The sequence below is a fragment of the Alosa sapidissima genome, chromosome 12, assembly GCF_018492685.1.
Source record: "Alosa sapidissima isolate fAloSap1 chromosome 12, fAloSap1.pri, whole genome shotgun sequence".
Taxonomy (NCBI): domain Eukaryota; kingdom Metazoa; phylum Chordata; class Actinopteri; order Clupeiformes; family Clupeidae; genus Alosa; species Alosa sapidissima.
The window spans coordinates 30305712-30317810 of NC_055968.1; the positions used below are offsets into that span (position 1 = coordinate 30305712).

The following is a 12099-nucleotide window of genomic DNA, read 5'->3' on the forward strand; positions in this document are numbered from 1 at the left end:
CGGATATGCATATGATGACAGTCTTAAAGGAAAATTCCGGTATTTAGCACTTTGAGTCCCTTTTCTGGTTTGTTTTGGATGAACTAGAGTGGTGGACACCGACATTTTGACGATTGGTCCCGTCTCGACTTTTCTGACTCGTTTTGAATCACCTTTACTGCTTCAGAGTGGCTGCCTAACAGGCATGCACAAACATGTCCTTAAAACAACCCTTAACGTTTGTTTTCAAAACTGTGCAACTCACCGAGTGGTTAGTGGTGTTCGTTGATGTTCCAAAACAAGTAGCATAGCCGGGATTAGTGTGTGCTTCACCTCACTGTGTGTTCACTGTGTGATGAGTGTGTTTCACTAATTCACGGATTGGGATAAATGCAGAGACCAAATTTCCCTTACGGGATCAAAAGAGTATATATACTTATACTTATACTTACACTTACTTAAATGACGCTTTGCACGTCTGCAGGTGCACAAGCGTCTGCCAGGGTCTGCGTGATGTAAATTCCGTCCTCAGAGGGTGACCGCTTCAGATTGTTATGACCACACGGTCTTGGGCCTTCAGCCCCACCCTACAAGAGTGCATAGAAAAGATGTAGTTCTAACTGGCCTAACAAATTCCGTGTGTTTCAGTCATGATTTTTGGTGGGAGATGTAACGTGTGACATGTGAGGTGTCAGATAAATTTGGACGCTAGTTTTGAACGTTAAAATGTGATTTTGTTTGCACCTGTCTGCGGCGGTCTGTGTGTGCATCCTCAAGTTACAGGTACACCATATCCTTGTGAGCATGCACACACACATACACACATACACACAGTATAAGTATAAGTATATATAAGTATATATACTTATACTTATATATACTTATACTTATACTGTGTGTATGTGTGCATGTGTGTATGTGTATGCACACACACATACACACATATTACTTATACTTATACTGTGTGTATGTGTGTATGTATGTATGTGTATGCACACACACATACACACACACACACACACAGAGTCTACTTTAATGTATGTGGTGCTTATCTGACACCAGCAGCTGAGTCAAAGCAGTGGTTGCTCTCGACGAGACCTGCAGACCATGAAGGTCACAGTAATAGTTTCAACCTCTCTATTTCCACCTTCTTCTCTCGTTCTTCCTGCCCACCACCCCTTCCGTATTCTACCTTTTTTTCTCTCTCTCTCTCTCTCCCCCCTCTCTCTCTCCCTCTTCCATACTTTCTACCCCTCTCTCTCTTCAACTGGAAGGTCAGAGAAACGTTGGCAGCAGAGACCGGCCTGAGTGTGCGAGTCGTCCAGGTTTGGTTCCAAAACCAAAGAGCCAAGGTAACGTGATGCCCTTGCGCAAACACACACACACACACACACACACACTCAGATACTCTCTCTCTCTCTTACATGCACACACACACACACACACACACACACACACACACACACACAGGTTCTCTCTATCTCTCTCTCTCACACACACACACACACACACACACACACACACACACACACCACACACACACACACACACACACACACACACACACACACACACACACACACACACACACAACCGGTCCAGTACATCAGCATACACAATTAATGCTGCAGCTCTCTCGGCACTGTGTGGGCCTGCCAGTGAGGAAATAAGTCATGTTATCATGTCATGTTGGAAACTGATGACATCTCTCAGATTGATTGCTTAGATTACCTGCTGTATTTCCTTACAAAGCAGCTGTGTGTGTGTGTGTGTGTGTGTGTGTGTGTGTGTGTGTGTGTGTGTGTGTGTGTGTGTGTGTGTGTGTGTGTTGTGTGTGTGTGTGTGTGTGTGTGTGTGTTTGTGTGTGTGCTCGTTCTGTATGTCACTGATGAATGAGCATGTTTCAACAAAGCCTTTGTGTGTGTGTGTGTGTGTGTGTGTGGGGAGGAAGGCAGTGTTGGCGATAGGAACCAGTGATATGCAGTGGCGTGTGTATTACATGGGGTCGGATGTGTGTAGCGCTGTGTGTTTCATGGGGTCGGATGTGTGTAGCGCTGTGTGTTTCATGGGGTCTGATGTGTGTAGCGCTGTGTGTTTCATGGGGTCTGATGTGTGTAGCACTGTGTGTTTCATGGGGTCGGATGTGTGTAGCACTGTGTGTTTCATGGGGTCTGATGTGTGTAGCGTGCTTCATGGGGTCTGATGTGTGTAGCGCTGTGTGTTTCATGGGGTCGGATGTGTGTAGCGCTGTGTGTTTCATGGGGTCTGATGTGTGTAGCGCTGTGTGTTTCATTAATGATCGGCAGATGAAGAAACTGGCCCGTCGACAGCAGCAGCAGCAGCAGCAGCAGATGTCCCCACAGGACACACACGACGGACCAGGATTACACACAGGTGTGGGGTGAAAACACACACACACACACACACACATTTTAATGCTTTTATTTGGACCTTAACACAGGGGAAGATTCACAGATCCAAACATTGAAGGAAGTATGTTACACACTTAGGCAGGTCTGATCAAACACAGAATGCATTGTGCTATTTTTATTCTGAATTGCATGATTATGGGTAACCATGGCATCGTCGCTTCCAGATGGATAAACTACCTATTATTGCAGAAATGGAGCAGTACTTTGCACACACGACGGACCAGGATTACACATAAGTGTGGGGTGAAAAGACACACACACACACACACACACACACACACTTTCAGATCAAAAGAGTGCCCCATTATGCAGTACAGATTAATCCAATATGACTTTATGAGACAATGATCTGATGGTGTACAGTAGACAAAGTCATTGATCTGAATGGGTTTGTGTTTGATACCAAACAATGAACTGAACTGATCCCAGACTGCTGTGTGTGAAGGTTTAGACCAGGGGTCTCCAAACCTTTTTTCCACCGAGAGCTACTTTGACAAAATGAACATGGCCGAGAGCCTTTTTTCCCCCCGAGATCTACTTTGACAAAATGGACATGGCCGAGAGCTTTTACGTCAGTAGTAGCATGCCATGTATTCACATAGCTGATCTCCACCCGAAAACCGCTGAATAACATGGGCATGCTTTTTAAAGGTTCCTTTCAACTCATTTGCCTTCTCTCGTTGTAGACTGTGAATTTGATTTCGTAGGAATTTTCACATGTTTCCCAAGTGACTGGGTTATCAGATTTATGAACATTTTCCTCAAACCTTTTGGAGAGCAACTTACAAACAGGTGGGGAGCTGGTAGCTCGCGAGCTACCTGTTGGAAACCCCTGGTATAGACTGTGTTCTTGTCTGCCTTTAACAGTGACCCCCTGTGGCATGACCTCTGACCTGGAAGGACTGGCCTCTTTCTCCTCCCTGCCCCCGCAGCAGACTATCGCCATGGAGACACAGGGCTTTAAAATGGACCACTTCAGACAGGGGCTTACTCCCCCACAGATGCCAGGAGACCACATGCATCCCTATGGTGAGACAGACCTCCCCTCTGCTCTCCTCTAATCTAGTTCCTAATCTCAATCCCTCAGTTCCTCATTTTTTAAGGGCTAGATTACTCTTCCACTATTTCTCTTTCACTCTCGTTCTCTCCGTCGTTTGCTCACTCCCTCTCTCTTCTCGTCTTTCTCTCGATTCTTTTGCAGACTGTGAGGCCCTTTACTCAGAGATGGACGGAGACTCCCTCTGTCACCTAGGCGACTGTCTGTCATCGAGTGACCCCTCCCTCTTAACGCCCATCGACCGTCTGTATTCCATGCAGGAGTCCTACTTCACCTCTTGAGTCACACACACACACACACACACACACACACACACACACACACACACACACACAAACACACACACACACACATATATACACACACACACACTTACACAGGCCTGTGAACAAATGTCAGAACAGGGACACACATTTACATTGAATCTTTCACACACACACACACACACACACACAGACACACACACACACACATAGACTTTTTGTGGGACATTTCCATGATTCATAGCCATTGTATGGTCTCTCAACCTCTGTCTGGTTGTGGGTAAGATGTGTAGGCTATATCTGAATAGTATTGTATGTCTTTCTGACGCTTTTGTTCTAGATTTGTCATTCATATACAACACAATTACATTAGTCAGCATTTGTGTGTGCATTTGTGTGTGTGGGCATGTGTTTGTGTGTGTGTGTGGGCGTGTTTGTGTGTGTGTGTGTGTGTGTGTGTGTTGGCATGCCTCTCCACCGCATAAAAAGAGTGTGCTTTGTGAAGCTAACAGAAGAGAGACAGCTCGGTGTGTATGTATTTATTTTGGACATGTATGTGCTTTAGATGTCTAATTGTGTCTGTGCCAATGACTGTCACAAACATTCAACTAGAATAAATATATCTGTGCTCAACATTATTTTTTTGTCCTGGCGTGAGTGTTGAATTTGCTTATTTTATTTTCAGATATTTTAAACTTAAGAAACATTAAAACGTCAGGTTATTTAATTGTGTATTTCAGGTAATCAAATTGCTGTTTTGTTGTTTTGATTTAAAATCAAAGATAAATCAAATAGCAATACCTCATTACAGTTCTACCTCATTACAGTTCTACTGAAATGACTTGCGAAACAAAATGTAAAAAAATGATTTATGAAAATGAATTAAAAAGGTGGATATAGTGTTTTGGAACCAAACTCTTCAAATATTATTGCAACCAACAGGCTGCACCTTTAAGAAAAAATGACCTCACCTTTGAGAAAACATGTATATTTGCGCTCCAAAGCTAACTCTCCAACTAGCTAACTATGACCTCAAAGCTACTATGCTCCTGTGCTGATGAGAGTTTTCCTGAATGGTGAGGAGAATGAGATGAACCTCACAGACAGGTATGACAGTACAGACTCGGAGACAGGTGACGGTCAGGGCAATCCATCAGCAAAGCTTATCACGCCAGCACATATCAGAGAGAGTCATGCAACACACACATACACTTGGACACACACACACACACACAAGATCAAGAGGGGTACTCTTCAGGCATCTCTGGCCTAAATGCTACAGTCTCACTCCTCACATACCTGGGTTCCTACCTGCATTTTTCAGGAATTTTCTCCCCCAATCTTTTCTCCACCTCTGGACCACCCACCCTGCCATACCCTGAACACTGCCCCACTGGAATGTGCCTGTTCCGGGGCAACAGCGAAGTGGGTACTGAAGGGGTGGGGAGAGAGGCTGCATCGCTGGGTCAGGGGGACTTGATGGTGGATGGGTTGTATGTGTGTGTGTGTGTGGGGGGGTACTCTGATATGAAGTGTCCCCCTCCCCCCCATCTCAGGGCGGCCCACCCGTCTCTATGGCCCAGCGCTGACCCCACTGGCTCTGTGGGCCGGCAGCTCGCATTTCCCTGGCCTGAAATCAGAGCCTCTGATGCAGCCAGCCCTCACCGCTGGGCACGAACAATCCACCTGCCTGTCAATCAGCTCAGGCAGGCAGGCAGCACTATACATGGCATCTGATCAGAGGAATTTCTGTGTGTGTGTGTGTGTGTGTGTGTGTGTGTGTGTGTGTGTGTGTGCGCCCGTGTGTGGAGTACCTGTCTATGTGTGCATGCGTGCATATGTATTGCTATTTCAATGCATGAACTTGACTAACTAACTTGACTACCACAATGAAACACATGAAAGGGCAGTGATTTGTACTGAAAATATAATGAGAGAATTTCAGTTATGAGAGGTCCTACTGCCATCCCTGGTGCAAATAAACACACACACACACACAATATCCACATAGGTACGCGTAACAGTGGTACAAAAAAATGGCTTTTGTAGGACTAAGCTACATCCAGATGAGCGATCAAAGCCAGACAAAAACCTGAGTTCCATTACGCAGAACGGGCAACTCCTGTCAGGCCCGCCGAGCCTCTATTGCACTCTTGGCACGCGGAAGCCCTTTGGCTCCCCAAAGTTGTGGGCCGAAGGAAAAATAATCAAATGGATATCATACGGACACAGCGGGCAGCGATGGGCTCGTTATTATTCTGACGGCAGCCAAGTGGCTTCCCGTCAGCTGATCGGTTATTTATTGCGCCTCTCGCGCCAGGCGTGGACCACAAACCCTCTGTCTCTTAACCTGGATAATTGGCGTCACGCGGCGATGGCGCACGAGCAGATGCGCGCGATTTGTAAAAGCACAGTAAAAGGTTTGTAAGTCTACAAACAAGACTGTGCTTCTGAAACAGTAATTGCACCTCTTCATATTATGTTATAGGTAGTAACCTATAACCTGCTGAACTAATTACGTAAATGAAGAGGCTACAGAGAACAAAATGTGTGGAGATTAAGTGGATCTAATGAAGATTAATCTAATTAATTGTTTTAGTATGATTTTACTAAAATGGATCTATTTGACATCAATACACCACACTTTAACTAAACCAAATGCTTACGTTTTAGGTTCGGGATTCATTCATTTCCAGTTTCGAAATGGTAGTGTATATGTCCATATTTTATATCAGAGAAGTCAGACAGAACATAAAAAAAATGACAGCTCCCTACCTGTTCAAACCCTTAAGACGGATACCTGGTTCTTGCCTTTGTGAACCCGCTGCGCCCCTAGGTCGTGTGTGGGCGAAAGAAAGAGCAGCGCAAGAGCAGGTGGCATAGGGCACCGTGCCCAGAGGCAGCATGCCCTGTCGTCGGTGCCCAGTGCGAGGCGGACTCTCCGAGGCTTGGTCTCGAGGACCAGTGGGTGTGTGTGACCGACCTCCCAGCAGGCTTTCCCAGCTTTCTCTAGACAAGGTGCAGTGCAGAGTAGGTCTGCAAGGACTAGCGGCGAGTAAGGCTAGTATTTTCACAGCACTCTTTATTTTGTCGCAACAACACATAATATAATGTTTGAATGTTTAGTATTAATATTTGTATTGATCTTAATAGCATATCTGACCCATAAGAATGCAAATGTGATGTAATACAGTTTCTCCGATCATCACAATTGGATTTTGTTCTTGGGACTGTCATTAGTCTATACTCTTGTCAGGGCCGTTTCCATGACTTTCAGGACTTGTGAATGACGATCTGAAACATTAACTCTTTCCAAAATAGATTACACAAGACACTGTATCATCATCATCATTATCATCATCATCATCATCATCATCATCATTTATTTCATTATAACAAATGCATTTAAACACATAAATACTGTATTTAATACATTTCAACTATGTTTATTTGCATTTGCATTTATTTGTTTCCGTCATCTAAATTGTCTTTAAATACTGGATTGATTCCAGTATCCCACAACGTCTCACCCATGCAGCTACTGGCTGTAGAAGAGAACAAAATATTTGAGAGAAATGTACAGACACAAATATAAAGGCATGTCCGTTACACAGAGAAAGAGCAATACTGTGTCCCTTTACAATATAATCTTATCTTTCTTAGTAAGGCGTCGCGAAAGATTCATGAGATCACAAACTGGTCAACATGGTTCAATAACAACAAGAGCAGTCAGATGGCTGTATGCCCTCTCCCCTTTATTGCCTTATTAAAGAAAGTGTGTGTGGGGGGGGGGTCCAATATGCAGATTCTGATGTGGATTTATTTATTTTTACATGTATTCATTTGGATATAGACCCAGATAATCATGTATGAGGACCAAGACATGTTTACCCTCTTACCTTGTACATATATACTGTACATCCAACCAGTAGTATTTGAGTTATGTGAGCCTCACACACACACACACACACACACACACACACACACACACAACACACACACACACACACACAGATGGACAGATTACAATACCCTCTGTTACCCTGAGTGTAACCAGTGTAAATTACTGATGCAGTAGAATATGCTAAACACAATATACAACTGGCATCCATGAGTTCAAATGCTAAAACGTAAGGTAGGTAGATAGATAGATAGATAGATAGATAGATAGATAGATAGATAGATAGATAGATAGATAGATACTTTATTGATCCCCAAGGGGAAATTCAAGGTTATTTGTAGACAGTATATTTGTAGACAGTATTGATATGGCCACAGAGAGGGTTCTGTTATAATACCTTTGTCCATTGGCCTGTCTGGCCACACTTTATCCTGAGAGCAGGAAGCCCTCATCATACCTGAATTCACGGCTGGAGGTGTGGGGAGCAATGGGGTGGCTGCAGTTCATACCTCTTCCTCTAGGGGCATCAGACGCGGCAGGACACAGCTGAGATATGAGAAGTCCATGTAAAACATGAGAACCCCCAAGTGGTGAATACAGTTAGTAGCAGTGATCCAGTAAGTATAATATGCAGGACTCGAAACCTTCTAGACTAGATCAATTCATACAGTCAAGTACAACTTACTCATAAATTTTCAGTGACATAGACCTACAGTAGCACCAGGATCGTTTTTGCACTGCATTCTTCACCAAATAATTGATGTAGTACCTTCATGCTTGCCTATAGCAATTTCTTCTCAGCTAGTGTTGGCACATCTCTGTAACCACTCAGTGTCTGTACCTGTGCAGGTGGGGGCTAGCTGTGTCCACTGGCCTGTGGCGTCACATTCTGTTCTCTGAGCTCCTTGCAGCAGGAAGCCCTCATCACACCTGAATTCACAGGTGTAGTTGAGGCTGTGGGAGGAATGGGGTGACTGCAGTTCATGCTTCCTCCACTGGGGGCATTAAACACTCTATATACAGGTATGTACGGCTCTGCTGGACACTCCACAGCTGGAGAATGAGACAGTGCCGCCTTTACCACCATGTGCATCACGCACTGTGCCAGAGACTTTCTAATGAGGAGACATGGCACTGAAAAAAATCCTCCATATATAATATACTATTTCAGGTACAGTATGGGCAAAATCAGGTCTTACTAGTGATGGGAGGAAATGGTGCATCTGCCCAGCAGTGTCCATCTGCATAATTAATTATTAAATTAATAATAATTAATTTAAATATTTTTTTTCATTCAAATGTTGATTACAATTTTCCAAGCCTTCAAAATGCAACCACATGCGACAAAGACTTGCAGGAAGGCGTAGGCATATCTGAACACTAGCTGTTCCCATGACTTCCTAATCACAGCAAACTTTTTTGGCAGTTCTGTCTGTTTGTATTAAATACATGAAATAATGGATAATGCATTCATCTAAATTGGTCTGTCTGTCTGTCCAACTGATACATAACATGTTGACTGCATATTTCAAATTGGCCTACCTATTTTAGGAAAAGTGGCAATGTGCTAAAAGAAGACTGACCATCTTCCATCAAGAATAATAAACAGAGGGTGCAGTATTCAAATACTAAAAATCAGCATGTACAAACACAACTTATTCATGGAAATAATGCATTTCTGAAGGTATGATTTGAAGATACAGGTATACCTAAAAGCAAAGGAGACAGCAATCTCTGATTGGTTGTGCAAGTGCAGAAGTAGCTCTGTGATATTATTCTTGCACTGAGCAAAGCAACTTTAAGTGAGGGGCTTCACAGAGTTGTGCTGCAGTTGTTGTTTGTCAGTTTAATTATACTACAGAAACTCTCTTCCATCTGCATTTGTGGACAGTTGGGTCTAGTTGGGGCAGCCGTGGCCCACTGGTTAGCACTCTGGACTTGTAACCAGAGGGTTGCCGGTTCGAGCCCCGACCAGTGGGCCGCGGCTGAAGTGCCCTTGAGCAAGGCACCTAACCCCTCACTGCTCCCCGAGCGCCGCCATTGTAGCAGGCAGCTCACTGTGCCGGGATTAGTGTGTGCTTCACCTCACTGTGTGTTCACTGTGTGCTGTTTGTGTTTCACTAATTCACGATTGAGTTAAATGCAGAGACCAAATTTCCCTCACGGGATCAAAAAAGTATATATACTATACTATACCACCAGAGGGCAATGCTGTCTAAAGAATGTCCAGTTTCTTATAAAAAATGGCTGTGTTTACAATTTAGAATGACAAGAAAATGGGCAACAGCTTGTCATGGAGATGACAGATGAAATCGCAAATGTTTACAGCAAGCATTTTCATTCAAGGATAACGAATAGACCTAAATATAAAAGTGCATATATATATGTAATGTTCCATGAGAAATATATTGGTTTCAGTGACACACTGGATATGCTTTCAGTTTCAATAGGCTACTTGAAAGTTGCTCCAACCTTAAAAAGGAATTGTTTGCCTGCATGTGTGATGGTTATGCCCTAGAGATTGTCAGTTCCCCCGAAGGTGCTATACACACAGCAGATCTTGATCTCATTTATACAGCCAGTCTGTGTCAGCCATTTAAACATGAATTACTCTACATAGATGTTGCAACCATTCCGGTGTTAATGTCAGATTAACATACCGAGTATACAGTATACTAACAAACTCACATGTCTGAACAGTTGGTACATCAAAGCCACCAAAATTGTCAGTCCTATTGTTGTGTCCTTGCTTTGAAAATGCTAACTGACTGACTGAGCATATACTTTGAGTTCAAATATCAACAATCTTTTAGCAGGATCAAGGAAAGCACCTTTAAAACAACTCGATGTAGTTCTTTCACTTTAAAAGAACAGCTTCAAACTCATTGATGAGTCAGTGATGGTGAGAAGATGGAATACAGGCAACTGGTGGACAGCTTTGTGCAGAAGCAGCCACCTTGTCTTGAATGTGACTAAGTCAAGGGAAATGGTGGTGGACTTTAGGAAGCTAAGTAATCTCAATCCTGGGTGAGGAAGTAGAGGCTGTGGATACAAATACGTGGGTGTTCATATACACGATAAACTGGATTGGAGGTACAACACTGAGGACCCTTTCAAGAGAGTTCCATTCTCAGCATCATAGTTGGCCCCACAAGACTTCCTTTTTAACATTCCATATGTTATCTTAATGCAGAGGAAGTAGATTGGGGCCCAAATAGAACGTTCAAGCATTGTTTTTGTTTTTATTGATGAAAGGGTCTTAGAATAAGAATCAGAATCAGCTTTATTGGCCAGGTTTGCATAAACAAACAAGGAATTTGGCTGGGGATGTCCCTGTTCAAGGTTGTTATGGCTGTGGACACCTCAACAGGCACAGGCAGGGTTGGGTCAGATTAATTTGAAATGTAATCCATTACTGACTACAAATTACATGGCAATTTTTGTAATCAGTAACGTAATCAGTTGGATTACCAAAAACATGTAACGTAATCTGATTACTTTAGGATTACTTTTAGATTACTTCAATAAATATGTCCCTTAAGTAAAAGACACCACCACTGAATTGATGAAAGAATTCTCATTCTATTTTTCTCTTTATTATTTCATTACATCTAAGAAATCTCTTTGCTCTGAGTAAAGCATTCATGTGTGAATTAACTGATCTTTTCTTTCAAAAATCTTAATGTAGCCCCTTGTTTTAGTGTTACCATTTACTTTGAGGTCACCAGGTCCCATTGAAAAACACCCAAAACTAATACATTTCTATAGCTATTCTTTTTTTTAAAGATTTTTGTAAATATCTAAAAAATAAAAGACTGAAATATCCCATTTACATAAGTATTCGCACCTTTTGTTATGACACTTGCCATTGAGCTCTGGTGCATCCTCTATCAATGGTCCTTGAGATGCTTCTACAACTTGATTGGAGTCCACCTGTGCCTAAATTAATTCACTGGACACTATTAGGAGATGCACACATCTCTTTATATAAGGTCTCACAGTTGATGGCGTATGTCAGAGTGAAAACCAAGCCACAAGGTCAAAAGAATTGTCCGTAGACCTGTGAGACAGGGTTGTGTGAAGACACAGATCTGGGAAAGGGTACAAAAACATTTCTGCAGCATTGGAAGCGCCCAAGAGCACGGTAGCCTCCATCATTCTCAAATGGAAAAGTTTGGAACAACCAACAGTCTTCCTAGATCTGGCTGCTCAGCCTAACTGAGCAATCCGGGACAAAGGGTGTTGGTCAGACAGGTAACCAAGGACCCAATGGTCACTATAAATGAGATCTAGAGTAGGCTAACTTTGACAAGATGATTGAAGCATAAAGAAGGACAACGATTAGTGCAGCTCAGTGCCTGGGAATTGTGGCCGAATAGTCTTTGTTTTGTCCTTCTGTATGCCTTTACACCTAAATCCATAAGTCCCATTCATTTCAATAGGAGGTTTACTTAAGAGGCTGTAGAA

At 43.1% G+C, this 12099-nt stretch overlaps 1 protein-coding gene across 1 annotated transcript in view; it reads left to right on the top strand.

Moving 5' to 3' along the window:
- Nucleotides 1-4332, top strand: part of lmx1a (LIM homeobox transcription factor 1, alpha) — a 16029-nt gene extending 11697 nt beyond the window's left edge. Inside the window, exons 6-9 of the mRNA XM_042057251.1 lie at nucleotides 1254-1331; nucleotides 2286-2373; nucleotides 3279-3440; nucleotides 3613-4332. Coding sequence (XP_041913185.1) covers nucleotides 1254-1331; nucleotides 2286-2373; nucleotides 3279-3440; nucleotides 3613-3749 — 465 coding nt within the window. The 3' untranslated portion in view covers nucleotides 3750-4332. The remainder of the gene's footprint in view (nucleotides 1-1253; nucleotides 1332-2285; nucleotides 2374-3278; nucleotides 3441-3612) is intronic.
- Nucleotides 4333-12099: the final 7767 nt, after the last annotated feature.